The 14,458-nt window shown below is 41.1% G+C and overlaps 1 protein-coding gene across 1 annotated transcript; it reads right to left on the minus strand.

The window, feature by feature from the left end:
* Window positions 1–1,341: 1,341 nt before the first annotated feature.
* On the minus strand, window positions 1,342–6,432 carry LOC121944741 (uncharacterized). Its single transcript, XM_088078372.1, has 5 exons — window positions 6,407–6,432; window positions 4,013–4,322; window positions 3,572–3,652; window positions 3,407–3,487; window positions 1,342–3,326 (listed from the first exon to the last, which is right to left on the minus strand). Exons 2-5 carry the CDS (start codon window positions 4,317–4,319, stop codon window positions 2,416–2,418), a joined length of 1,380 nt encoding a protein of 459 aa, XP_087934498.1. The 5' UTR covers window positions 4,320–4,322; window positions 6,407–6,432; the 3' UTR covers window positions 1,342–2,415.
* Window positions 6,433–14,458: the final 8,026 nt, after the last annotated feature.

The following is a 14,458-nucleotide window of genomic DNA, read 5'->3' on the forward strand; positions in this document are numbered from 1 at the left end:
TTACATATGTTAGTTTTAGCTAAATAAAGTTAAGTATGTTAGCTTTAGCGAAATAAAGTTACTAATAAAGTTAAAGTTGCTTTAATAAGATAAAGTTGAGTATGTTAGTTGAAGTAAAATAAAGTTACTTAGGTTGGGTTTAGTAAAATATTTACGTGTGTTTAGTAAAATATATTTAAAAAAAGACTAAGTAAGCATAATTTAATGAAATGTCCAAAAAATATATTTTTGCGGGTGAAGTTTTGGGTACGCTACCTTAAAGTAACAGCATGCCCTACTGGTAAAAAAAAAAACAAAAAAAAAACAAAAAAAACAGGGTATTGTAGAAAATTTGATAAAATTGTATACAATACTGAATAAAATATTTAAAAAGTATAAAATTCATGCCATTTGAACTAGAAAAGCATTAAAAATGAACTCTTCATAAGTTTGTCTGAGCATCATCCTCGCGACAGAAAACTTCAATAATTTATCGAACCTTTCATCAAAACTTTCTCCAAACAAGATTAGATTTCAGGGTTTGATTATTTGTTTTACTTTGAAATGTCTGTTTTCAGGTTCCTGCTGTCTTTCAGACTCCATGTTGTGTTGCTGCTTGTTGTTTCCCAAACAGCTAAATTCTGATTCTTCTAGTAATTTTCTCCCTTAACGTCTTCAATCATATTCCGTAAACGTCAGAAAAACGTGTGTAAAATACAAGCAAACAGTCCGAGTGCTGTGTTTCATTAAACTACACTTTATACTACGCTACAACTTTATTAACGCCATTAACAAATTTATCAAAGTTAATCTGCAGAAATCAAAAGAAAATGATGACAACTAATCTGCATATGATCAATACATAAAACTGAACAAAAACAGCTGCGGAGGGATTTTAGAAATGTTGCTTCATTTGCATTTTCACAATTTCCCATCAAAATACATGAAACAATTAAAAGTTAAACTTTGCACATATATTAATGTGAATCCATCTTTTTTCAGATTGTAAAATGACAGAAGACGTTTTCAGTGCGTCTTTGTGAGCGAGAAACAGAGCCACTGGTTTCCTTTGAGCTCCAACTCTTTACTAAAATATCCTAAAATAAGTATAAACTGGGAATGTTCCCGTCACGTCCAGAGTTCATATGAGACATGTGACTGTTAGCGTGTGCAGGCTGTTTGAGTGATAACTCATGGAATAATAATGATAATAATAATAATGCAATTGAAAACAATAAAATACAACAAAATGTATTATTATTATTATTATTAATAATATTATTATCATCATCATTGTTATTACTATATGTGTTATGTTTGATGTATTGATGCTGATGCCGCAGACACAAAAACACGTGACTGTTTCTTTCTTTCATCGTTTTATTGGAAACAACACAAACAGTCGAGAGACACAACACGTCCTCCGTCCTCCCCATGTCTGTCCTCAGGTTTCAGAAAGACAAAGCGTTTGTCCCATCCTCTGATGAACTGAATCACACCTGCAGACTCGGGTTGTTTTTGTGTCTTTGTTGGAGGACAGACGGAGACAGTGGAGGGAAGCCCTGCCCTGCTGAGACAATGTGGATCTGATGTCCTTCTTCAAAGCGGCACTGAGGGATCGCTGTCGGACCGTCATCGGGTGACTCGGAAACACCAGAGTCCACACAAAGACAGAGATGAGATAAAGAGTGACAGCAGGGTGTTATTACAGCACACAGATGTCTCCCTGTGGATGTCCAGAAGAAAAAGGACAAAACAAAGTGAAGCTACGTGCTAACACAGAATGATGCTTCTTTTCAGTCAGGAGTCAAACCTCTAAAACACGAAGGAAACGGGATTTAAACGTTTGATATGATTGTTGTTTTCAGCTGAACGAGTCAAACCAGTCTGATTTGATCGGGTTCTTACGTTTCTGCTAAACACAGACACGTTACATTTCTAGATTTCACGACTCAGCTGCAGTTCACGTGTGCTCAGGTCTGAGCGGTTCCAGCACATCCGGCCTTGGTGAGTCTCCCCGACTCCGATGTTTTTTATTTTGTTTGTGTTCTTCAGTTCTTCTTCTGTGCCGCAGAAACACTGTTGTTTTTGTTTGTTTGTTTGTATGTTTGTTTGTGTGCAGTTCAGCAGCTGTCTCCTCACTTACGAGATGTTTACATGATACAAATGAAACGTGCGAATGAAACGATATTGTGGTTTGCAGAAACGTATAGTACCAGCATTGAGCTCTGATGTGAAGGCGCCCTGAAGTGAACTTGGGCTCTTCTGGTTTCTTTGCTTCGTGGTGAAAATTGCTGGATTGGGTGATCCGGTCTGGTTCATGTTGAACTAAACTAATCTTCTGTTGGTTGATTGGTGTCACATGATTTTAAGAATCGCATGTTACAGGTCTAAAATAATTTATTTCGCTTTGTCACCCTCTACATGTCAAACTACTTAAGGTTCGGGGTCATCGCTGTTGCTCCAGGGGTACTCTGTGCTGGGAGGAGGGGTCTCTGGTGGGCCTGCTCTGGGTAAGGCCATGTCACATGAATCTGGGTGGAGCAGGAAGCCAGAGAAGGTACTGCTGGACTCATAACCGGCGTACATGCCGTTTGTAGTAAAGTCCTTGACCTGGATCCACACCAAGTCCCCGTAGACCAGGTGAAGGACCACAGAGTGCGAGGCAGTCCCTAACTCTTTAGTGCATGTGTTTATGACGACTGACTTGTAGTTACGGAAGAGGCCAACTTTGAGGACGCGCTGGTGGACAGTGACGTGGAAGCTGAAGATGTAGGTGCCATTGACAGGAGCGGTGAAGATCCCGGAATTGGCGTTGTAGCTTCTCTGGACATTGTAGAAAATGTGGGCGAAGACGACAGGGGCGTTCGGTGAGGGGAAGCTGGATGTCAGCCCTGCAGCGAAGGCTGACTGGACACTGGGCATGCAGGGACCAGGACGACCCATAATCCCCATGGGCCCCATGTCTCCCGGAATCCCCTGTGGCCCCATTTGCCCCTGTGACCCCATTGGCCCCTGGTCCCCCTTGTCTCCCTTCTCACCCCTCTGCCCCGGGGCCCCATCTGTTCCATCTGTACAGTTACACTCCCCCTCTGGCCCTGGTTCTCCCTTCCCGCCCACAGATCCAGGGAGGCCATGGGGGCCCATCTCACCCACATCACCCTTCTGGCCTCTGGGCCCCAGTGGTCCTGGGGTACCGGGAAGACCTCTGGTCCCCACAGTGCCAGGCAGACCTGGAGGTCCTGGGGGACCAGAGCTGGACTCACAGGCACCTGGGCAGACTCCATCATCTCCTTTAGGACCCTGGTCCCCCGGGCGGCCCTCCAGACCCTGCTCCCCCTTCTCCCCTGCAGTAGATAAAAATGGGTCAGAGTCTGGACCTGAAACCACCATCACACAGAAAGATAACAGTATCTCTGCGTCTCACCTTTGAAGCCTCTACCTCCTTTAGATCCCGTAAAGCCCTGGACTCCACGATCCCCCTTGTCCCCATCGTCCCCCTTCTGTCCTGAGAGTTCGACAGTCAAAGGTCAGGGTGGGGCCACAGTAACACATCTGTTGTGCGAGCAGAGCATGATGGGAGGAGGCTTACCTTTGACCCCTGGTCTGCCCACAAAACCAGGAGGACCTCTGAAGCCTGTCATTCCTCGTCTTCCAGGACTACCTGGAGGACCTGAGCAGGACAGACACACCTTTGATTAGGACACAGGTGTCAGTTGTGTCTCTACAGTCCGAATCAGAGTCTGCCTCTGAGCTCTTTACAGCAGACACCTGGGTCAGTATGTAGGTGCTGGTTCAGTTTGTTGGGGGCAGATTCAGTCTGTAGGGGCAGGTTCAGTCTGCAGGAGCTGGTTCAGTCTGCAGGGGCAGATTCAGTCTGTAGGGGCAGATTCAGTCTGTAGGTGCTGGTTCAGTCTGTAGGGGCTGGTTCAGACTAAATGGATTATGGTGTGTGTGTGTGTGTGTGTGTGTGTGTGTGTGTGGGTGGGGGTCCGGGGGGGTCCTTGTAACAGGTCAATTGTCCATGTTGTACCTGGGGGTCCGCGGTCTCCCTGGTCTCCTTTGGGCCCTGTGGTGCTCTTGCAGTGTGTGGGGTACCAGGGGGGGACAGGCCCTGGGGACTGCAGCAGCATCTGGCAGTAGTACTCCAGAGCCCCGGCTGGCACCTCCGTCATGTTGGTCCCGTCAGGGTAGAGCCCGGGGCTGTCCATGGGTGGGTAGGAGGGTCCAGGAAGTGCGCGAGGGTCCCCCCAGTCCCCCGAGGAGCCGGGCTCAGGCATCGCCATGACAACGGGGAGGAAAACCACCAACAACAGGAAGTGAAGAGGAAAGGTCGACATGATCTGCAGAGAGACAACAGCCAGGTGAGTCTGATGATCAGTGACAACTGATCACTAATTATTGATCACTGATCAGTGATCGATGATCAATATTGATCAATCATCAGTGTTTACATGCTGCCAAGTTTATTATCAACATTCAAACATTTTATTTATTATTTATGATACTGCACAGACAGTTTTAAAATCTTCCAATGGGATAAAACAACGTTAAATGTTTCAAAAGAAAACATGAAGGCGGGTTTTATAAATGAACAAATAAATAGAAATAAAATAAATAAATAAATAAATACACATAACTTAAAATTTAAATATAGATACATGGAGAGAGTTTCTGGCAGCTGCTTTAATTGATGTGAGCATCAAAGAGAGATTTAATATTTGGGTTAAAAGAGTAAATTGTGACCACTTTCTTTATACTCAAGATATTTATTCAACTTTATACAAAAAAATCAAAAATATTATTTTAAAAACACGTGTTACCAAACAGTTCATTTGGTCTTCAGTGGAAAAAAGGAGAGAAATGAAGATGATGAAATGAAAACTGACTGTTTGTTCGGATAAAAATGAACTTTGGATCATTAATTGTTATATTTACCATGAAATCATTTAATAAGTATGATTTTTTATTATCTAAAACCTATTTTACCAAACAGTTAAATAATGCTTTTATGGTAAAGGTCACAATGTTAACTTCCAATGCCAAACAATTTTTCAAGAAAATCACTTTAAAGTCCTCACGAGGAAAATCTCTCTGGAAAAACATTATTTTAACTTTTTTATGTCCTTGGGTCTATAATGATAAAAATCTATATTTTATATATTAATGGTGAGACAGAGAAGAAAAGTAACAGAATAATAAAGCTTATGTTTTGTTCTATGCACAGGTGTTATTATAATTATTATAGATGTTACAGTTGTTATATATATATATATATATATATATATATATATATAATAGTTATTATAGGTAGGCTATTATATATTTTATATTAGTTATTACAGATGTTATAGGTACTATAGTTATTATCAATATTATAGATATTTACCGTCACAGAATTAGAAATAGTAAAAGATGATACTGATATAATTTCTCTCATCAAATATATGACGGAATAACATGAGAAATTAATGAATTAGTGAATATGCATCCTTTTTTTAAATTTCAAAGTCTTTTTATCTTTTGAAAAAATCTGTCAGTTTGTTTTTCTTCAAAACGTTAATATGATTTATAAAGTTTCGCAGAGAAGATCTGAAACTTTTTCTGTCGGTGACACAAAGAAGGCAAAAAAATGTCTGAATATGTGATGAATTTTATCACACAATATTAAAAAAGACATTCATTTAGATTTTTCAGTACTTGTTAAATTATTTCAGTTACAAGATAATTAAATGTCATTGATTTTGTGATTAATTTAACCCTTTGAAACCTGGATTTATATCACTTTCACAAAGATTTAACCCTCTAAAAGCTGCAGCGATCGCTTTGATTTCTTCACAAACATAAAAAGCATCTGCAAAATATTAGTCAAAGGAAACAATCTGAAAATTACGGACATTATTCGATATTATCATGAAAAAAGAAACAATGTCCAGAAAACTATATTTCCAAATCTCTTAATTATATATTTAAAATTATGTAACATTAAAAATCCTGATCAGATGCCCGAACCACCTGAACTGACCCCTTTCAATGCGAAGGAGCAGCGGCATCTATTAATTCATTTATTTTTTCATCTTTCTTAAGCTTATTTCCAGATGACTTTCTTGTGTTTTTTTTTCTGTTTTTTTGCAAATTTTTGGCTTATTTCTTGTAAAGTTGTTTGTTGGCTGTTCCCCACGTTTTTGAAAGAAATCAAACTGATGCTTTAAAGGGTTAACGAAATTATGACTTTAAAGGATAACGTCTGTATTTTACACATTTATACGAGATTCTTAACACGTTCTTTTAATTAAACATCATTTTCTGTTTGTTCTGAAGGTGAATATCTGAGACTTCGTTGTGTGTGTGTGTGTGTGTGTGTGTGTGTGTGTGTGTGTGTGTGTGTGTGTGTGTGTGTGTGTGTGTGTGTGTGTGTGTCACTCACCGAGCGTCTGCAGTGTCTGAAGCTGATGTGACCTGTCTCACAGCTGCTAATAAAACACCTGGACTGGACCCCGCCCACAGGATGCCTCGCCCACACTGCCACACAGGTGTGTGTGTGTGTGTGTGTGTGTCTGTGTGTGTGTGTGTGTGTGTGTGTGTGTGTGTGTGTTTGTTTGAGTGAGCGGATCATTTGGGACATCTTTTGTCCTCCATCAGGAAACAGCAGATTTTAGTGTCACTGTCAGGAGTTATTGTAACACGCCGAATCTTATGTGACCTCATTACTGTGATACACGCAGGTGTCACATCACATACGCACAAAATTTTCCTTATTTGATCCTCTGACAGGAAGGTTATATAAAAACATTTCTGATGACAGTGTGTGTGTGTGTGTGTGTGTGTGTGTGTGTGTGTGTGAGGGTTAACCATCTCTTTTTGAAACAAGTTAACTAAATCTGGCACAACTAGAAAAAACAAACATGTAACATGAAGAAACAGAATGATTACAAATCAACAAACAAACAAACAAACAAACAAACAAACAAACAAACAAACAAACAAACAAACAAACAAACAAACAAACAAACAAACAAACAAACAAACAAACAAACAAACAGTGATGACAGTGATTATTATAATTTTTATTCTGTATCATAATTTTAAATCTAAAATGATTATAATTATGATTATAGTGTTCTCAGTATTTCTTTCCAATTTTTTGGAAACATTTCTAATAATCATCCAATTTTTTAAAAGAAATTTTTCAAAAATTTTCTTGTCACCTTTTACAAACTTCCTGTGATTTGTGGGACATTTCTTAAAAAACTTTTGTTTTTTCTTTTTTTTTTTGCGACTTTTTTTCTGTAAAATTTTATCAAGGTTAGTTTCAAGTTTCTTTATACAAACAAATATATATAATTCTACAATTTCATTTAACAGACGCTTTTATCCAAAGCGACGTACAACACAAGCAAGAATGTAGATTTAAGAAAAAAAACCCTTAGTAAGTGCAAAAAGTGCTTCAGGTGTGATTGGTCACAGGTATTGCCGTCTAGTGGCAGAAGAAGTGCTGCACAGCCCCCCCTTTTTTTTGTTTTTTTTTGTTTTTTTGTTGTTTTTTTTTAACCCAAAGTAATAACCAGTAGCGATCTCAGCAGATTCAACAATCTCAGTATCACTACTTACGATGACAGTCAATATACAACATCACACAACTTTGTCAGTGCTAGATAATCATTAGGTGCTGGGTTTTGGACCTTCTGACTTAATCTACCCCAAAGGTCGAAGAGGAGAAGAGTCAGGTTAAGTGCCGAGGTGTTCTCGGAACAAATGAGTTTTCAGTTGTCTCTTAAAAGTAGAAAGGGACTCAGCAGATCGCACAGAGTTTGGAAGTTTGTTCCACCATTTGGGAACAACAGAAGAGAAGAGTCTGGCTAGAGATTTAGAGCCGTGCTGGGCTGGAAGCACCGGGCGTCTTTCGCATGCAGAGCGTAGTGGGCGAGAAGGAGAGTAGACCTGGATCGGGGATTCCAGGTAGGCTGGAGCAGTTCTTGTGATTGTTTTGAAGCCAAGAGAAGTGCTTTGAATTTGATTCTGGCTGCCACTGGAAGCCAGTGAAGAGAAATTAGCAGCGGGGTGACATGTGCTGTTTTGGGCTGGTTGAAGACCAGACGTGCTGCTGTGTTCTGGATCATCTGAAGAGGTTTGAATGAGCATGCAGGGAGGCCTGCCAGAAGAGAGTTGCAGTAGGCAATGCGTGAGCTCACAAGAGCCTGAACCAGAAGCTGTGTGGCCTGTTGGGTCAGGAAGGGTCTGATCTTCCTGATGTTGTAGAGGGCATAACGGCAAGACCGGGAAACTGAGGCCACATTAACCTTAAAGGTCAGCTGGTCATCAATCATGACACCCAGGTTTCTGGCTGAGTTTGTGGGCACAAGTAGGCTTGAGTCTAGTTGGACACTGATCTGAGGCTGAACAGATGGACAAGCTGGAAAGACCATGAGTTCGGTCTTAGACAGATTTAGCTGAAGGTGGCGTTCCTTCATCCATGTGGAGATATCAGCCAGACACGCTGATATCCGAGCTGAGACCGTTCTGTCATCAGGTGGAAAGGAGAGGAAGAGCTGAGTGTCATCAGCATAGCAGTGGTAGGAGAAACCGTGGGAGCGGATCACTGCACCGAGTGAGGTGGTGTACAGAGAGAAGAGTAGGGGACCAAGCACCGACCCCTGAGGAACCCCTGTCGATAGGCCATGTGACCTAGACACCTCTCCTCGCCATGACACTCTGAAGGATCTGCCTGTGAGGTAGGACTTGAACCACCATAGGACAGAACCTGAGATGCCGAGCTCAGAGAGTGTGGAGAGGAGGATTTGATGGTTCACCGTGTCAAAGGCAGCAGACAGGTCTAGCAGCAGTAGGACAGAGGATTGACCAGCAGCTCGAGCCAGTCTCAGTGACTCAGTGACTGACAGGAGTGCAGTCTCAGTGGAGTGGTCACACCTGAAGCCAGACTGAAAGGAGTCAAGTAGGTTGTTGTTCTGCAAGTGTTCAGAGACCTGGTTAAATACTGTGTGCTCCAGTATTTTTGACAGTGAGACTGGCCTGTAGTTTTCAACCTGGGCGGGGTTGAGATTAGGCTTTTTGAGCAGTGGGGTGACACGGGCTTGCTTAAAAGTAGCAGGAAAAGTGCCAGTTTTTAGGGAGGAATTGACAATGTGTGTGACTGCAGGTTTGATAGTGGGCAGGATGGTCTGCAGGATGCGGGTGGGTATTGGATCGAGAGGACATGTTGTAGGTTTTGAGCTCAGAAGAAGTCTGGAGACCTCATCCTCGGTCAGAGGAGCAAAAGAGCAGAGTGAAGCGGCAGTAGTGGGTTTGAGCTGACTGGGCCGGTCAGGCTCAGAGAACTGGTTGCTGATTGCAGCCACCTTTTCAGTGAAAAAGGAGGCAAACATGTCTGGAGTCAGTGTAGGGGAAGGCTGAGCAGCTGGAGGAGAAAGCAAGGAGTTAAACACCATAAACAGTTTTCTGGAGTCAGTAGCAGCACAGATCTTGTTCTGATAGAAGGCTTTCTTAGCAGACTGTAAGGAAGAGGTAAAGGAAGCAAATTTCTGTTTGTATGAGGACAAATCAGTGGGTTCTTGGGATTTACGCCACTTTCTTTCTGCTGCCCTGAGTCCAGTTTTTTGTTCTCTCAGAGCTTCAGAGAGCCATGGACTTGGTTGTTTTTTCTTGGCTGGTTTGGACACCAGGGGGCAGATAAAGTCACACTATTATATTATTATATATACTATAGTATTCTCAGACTTAAATGAAATGTATTTTTAATGTTCAGCAGCTGTGAATAAAAACAGACAGAGCTGTGAGTTTTATTTTTAAAGTCTATTACCGTAAATCACAATTTGCCTCAGAGGGCTTTACAGCAGGCACCATCCCTCTGTGCTCGAACCCTCACATCAACTAAGGAAAAACTCCCCAAAAAAACCCTATCACAGGGAAACAATTGTAGAAACCTCAGGAAGAGTGACTGAGGAGGGATCCCTCTTCAGGATGGACAAACAAGTGATAGATGTCGTAAAGAAACAATTAAATTACAGTAATGACATAAAAGTAAGAGAAAGATGGTAACAATTACATAACATATAACAATAGTGATAGACATAAGGTTAACAATTGCACTGTATGATAGCATGTGATCTTACATGCAAATATCGTGGGTGTTAATAAGAGCCCCATGTGTATATTAATAGTGAAGACATGACACATAATAATGGCAGTAAAAGGTCACATCGGGAAGGATCATGGGATCAGTGCAATCATGGCCCACGACACAGGCACAGCCTCAGACAGGACCACAGCAACAGCACAACCAAGACCACAATCAAGGCAAGCTGGAGGTACAGCATCAGTGCAACCACAGCACGAGCACAGCCAAAGGCAGGATCGCAGCATCAGCACAGTCATCACCACGATCCAGGCGCAGCCATGATCCGAGAAAACTATGAAACAAGGGAGCACAAATGCTCCAGAGAAGAAGCTGATTTAGGGTAATGCAGTAAAAAGACATGAGCGTTTGCAGATGGAGGGAGCAAGAGAAGGAAAAAGGAGCTCAGTGTATCTTAGAAAGTCCCCCGGCAGATTAAACCTATTTCAGCCTAACAAGGGGCTGGTCCAAGAGACAGTGTCTGCCTCCCTGACAGAAACTGGAAGATGATTCCATCAGGTGTCGACAGAGAAGGGAGTGTGACGCCGAAGCCTGATGCCGTCAGCTCGTCATGTGATCGGAGCTTCAGCCCGTCGTCTCTGACAGAAAACTGTGTCTGATTGATCAGATTGATCCTGATCTGATGTGATCAGCTGTTATTGAGGAGTTGTGTTCTTGAGCATCAGTGGCATTTTGTGTGAACAATGTCAGTGTGTGTGTGTGTGTGGTGTCAGAGAGTGTGTGCACAGTGCCCGAGTGTGTGTGTGGTGTCAGAGAGTGTGTGCGTGGTGTTGCGTGTTGTGACCTGATTAGCATTGATAATGAACAGGTGTAACATTAATCCCTGCAGCCGGGCTGACTGAGGCTGTCACCAGATCCTGCAGGGACTTGTCTATAGGAGTGAATTGGTCCTGGGAACCAGGACTCATGTAGGTCAGCTGTGGTCAAATAGGGCACCTGATCCAGGTGATACATGCACATCACACCTCAAATGCTCGCCAGCTTCAGCTCCTGTCAAACGCTCACTGCCACCTTCAGCTCCCGTCAAACACTCACTGCCACCTTCAGCTCCCGTCAAATGCAACCGCCACGTTCACTCATAAGCCTGATGCTCATTCTTGGAGGTTCGCATAGACATGATGTTTGTGTGAAGGGGGAACAGGGGTGACATAGACTCTGACTGCACACAGAGTACATACCACAGTTTTTTTGACTTGACTTCACTTGACTTGACTTGACTTAGCCAAACTAATCAAACAAAACTCTCTCAGCCTGTCCAGCTGTAATGTTTTTCCGGAGTCCCTCAAACACACACAGGTTTGATTTTGTTAAGTCTGATGACCTATAGTCTGTCTGGCTATGCTGTTCCTGTGATCCTGTCTGAGGCTGTGCCTGTGTCGTGGGCCTTGGTTACACTGATGCTGTGATCCTGTCTGAGGCTGTGTCTGTGTCGTGGGCCTTGGTTACACTGATGCTGTGATCCTGTCTGAGGCTGTGTCTGTGTTGTGGGTCTTGGTTACACTGATGCTGTGATCCTGCTCGATGCGACCTTCTACTGCAATTATTAATATACACAACTCTTATCAACATTTACGATATTTGCATGTAACATCACGCTATCATTAGCTAAATAACATTTATTAATTTTAGGTCTATTAGTATTGTCTCCCTCTCTCTCCCTCTTTCTTTTGTGTATTTTTGTCTTCTATTGTAATTTAATTGTTATTTACAACATCTATCACTTGTCTGTCCATCCTGAAGAAGGATTCCTCCTCAGTTGTTCTTCCTGAGGTTTCTGCCATTTTTACAGGGGTTCTTTTTCAGGAGTGTTTCCTCAGGTGATGTGAGGCTCTAAGGGCAGAGGGATGGTGCCTGCTGTAAAGCCCTCTGAAACAAACTGTGATCTGTGATGATGGGCTTTATAAATAAAGTTGGCTTGACTTGTAAATCCATCGTGTGGCTGCAGTTTCATTAACACTGGAAATGATGTAATCAACTGACCCTGCGAGTCAACCCAGAACACACACACACACACACACACACACACACACACGCACACACACACACACACACACACATGTATGTATTGTTTGTTTCAGGTGTTCATCATCTTCAAAGTTTTCCCCCCGGCTGAACATAAACCTCCTTTACCTTCAAACACTGTGTGTGTGTGTGTGTGTGTGAGAGAGAGAGAGAAAAAGAGAGTTGGTTTTGTGTTTCTGAGGTTAACCCTTTGAAATCTGATCAAACTTACTTGATTCTTTCAAAAACATGAAAAGAGGCGATGAGCCACAAAGAAGAGATGACCCAAAATTTAGCCAGAAAATAAAAAGTTACAAAGAAATGACCTGAAAATAACTTTTTAAAAACAAAAAAAGAAAGTTAGAAGTAAGTTATTTATAAAGTTATGGGGAATGACCTGACCAGAGTGCTTAATAATGAGAATAATCCTGTCACATAATTTTAAATATGGAATTATGATCATTATGAGTTTTTCTCAGATATGTTTTGCTTTTTTCTTCTAAATCAACTCATTTCTGGCATTTTGTGGAACATTTCTCGCCAAAGTTGCTTGTTGCCTTTTTTCTGTATTTTTGAAAGAAGACAAAGCAGTTTGCAAAGAGGTCAAAGAGTTAAATGTTGGAGAGTGTCATGGCTACAGGCAGGTTGCAAAGGGTTAACGAGGAGAAACAGACTCTGATGGGAATCATGTGGCTTAAACATTTGAAATCTTTGTTTTCAAACACAAACAACAACATATGACATCATTAATGACATCATTAATATCACAAACACATGTGACACCATGGCAACAAAACACAACAAAACAAACAGCCCAACCAGTGTCCTCTGTCCTGATTTCTTTTTTTTTTTTTTTTTTGCGATTTTTTTTTAATTAAAATTTTGGGGGATTTTTCAAGAAAACGTTCCCTTCAAAGCTGTATGTTTTCCTTTAAATCTTCTTTTTAATTCTTGTCTTTTTTTTACAGAAAAATTCTTGAGGATTCTTGAAATGTTTTAGTGGCAACGTGGCGAGAAATGTCCCACAGACTGCAACAAGAGTAGTGATAGGAGAGAAGGACGGGATCTGAAAACCATCTGAGGGATCGTCAGATACAAACACCCAGTGTGTGTGTGTGTGTGTGTGTGTGTGTGTGTTTGTGTGTGTGTGTTTTGTCTGAAACTGGATCCAGTAAACAGAAACAAAGAGGGACACCTCCACCCAGCTGATGACCCTGTTTCTCAACACTCACACGTACTTTCTCCCATCAGGCCGAGCGGTTAGACAACATCTTGCTCCTCAGATATCAGCATCATTCATCAGTTTAAATATCTTATATTTCATATATATTAATATCTTATATTTCATATATATTGATATACTGATGAGTCAGAGAGTCAAACCTCGTCTGTGCGCGTCAGACGGACATTTGGACGCAAACCTCTGTTGATCATTACAGATCAATATAAATCATATTTGATCATTATAGATTATTATTTGATCATTATAGATCATTAAAAACCATATTTGATCATTATAGATAATTATAGATCATTATTTGATCATTATAGATCATTATATATCATATTTGATCATTATAGATCATTAAAAACCATATTTGATCATTATAAACCATATTTGGTCATTACAAATCATATTTGATCATTATAGATCATTATTTGATCATTATAGATCATGCCGTTGTTTTTGTTGTTGTTGATGTCAGTGTTGTTTTTGCCTTTGCTGTTGTTGTTGATGCTGTTGCCATTGTTATTATTTTATTTATTTAACCGTTGTATAACCAGGTTGGTCCCACTGAGATTAAGAATCTCGTTTTCAAGGGAGACCTGGCCAAGACAGTCGGCAGTGAAAAACACAGAATTGCACACAGAGACATGAAAGGAGACAAAATACAATTCACAAGCAATAAAATAAGCATTTTATTGTTGGTGTGTTGGTGTTGTGTGTTGTTGTTGTGTGTTGGTGTGTTGTTGTTGTTGTGTGTTGTTGCTGTTGTTGTTGGAGTTGTGTGTTGTTGTTGTTGGTGTGTTGTTATTGTGTTGTTGTTGGTGTTGTTTTGTGTTGTTGATGTTGTTGTTGTGTGTTGTTGTTTTGTTGTGTTGTTGTTGTGTGTTGTTGTTGTTTTGTGTTGATGTTGTTGTTGCTGTTGTGTGTTGTTGTTTTGTGTTGATGTTGTTGTTGTTGTGTGTTGGTGTGTTGTTGTTGTTGTGTGTTGTTGCTGTTGTTGTTGGAGTTGTGTGTTGTTGTTGTTGTTTTGTGTTGTTGTTGTTGTTGTTATTGTGTGTTGTTGTTGTTGTTGTTGTTGTTGTGTGTTGTTGTTGTTG

The sequence above is a fragment of the Plectropomus leopardus genome, chromosome 6 (genome assembly GCF_026936395.1).
Source record: "Plectropomus leopardus strain MGB_pleo_1.0 chromosome 6, ASM2693639v1, whole genome shotgun sequence".
Taxonomy (NCBI): Eukaryota; Metazoa; Chordata; class Actinopteri; order Perciformes; family Serranidae; genus Plectropomus; species Plectropomus leopardus.

What these genes read in the sequence shown, in the direction of transcription:
- LOC121944741 (XM_088078372.1), bottom strand. Translation starts at nt 4,319, where the DNA reads ATGTCGACCTTTCCTCTTCACTTCCTGTTGTTGGTGGTTTTCCTCCCC. An exon ending in GGGAGACCGCGGACCCCCAG is followed by an intron (nt 3,653 to 4,012) that starts GTACAACATGGA and finishes TGTCCTGCTCAG; the next exon opens with GTCCTCCAGGTAGTCCTGGA. An exon ending in AGGAGGTAGAGGCTTCAAAG is followed by an intron (nt 3,327 to 3,406) that starts GTGAGACGCAGA and finishes TATCTACTGCAG; the next exon opens with GGGAGAAGGGGGAGCAGGGT.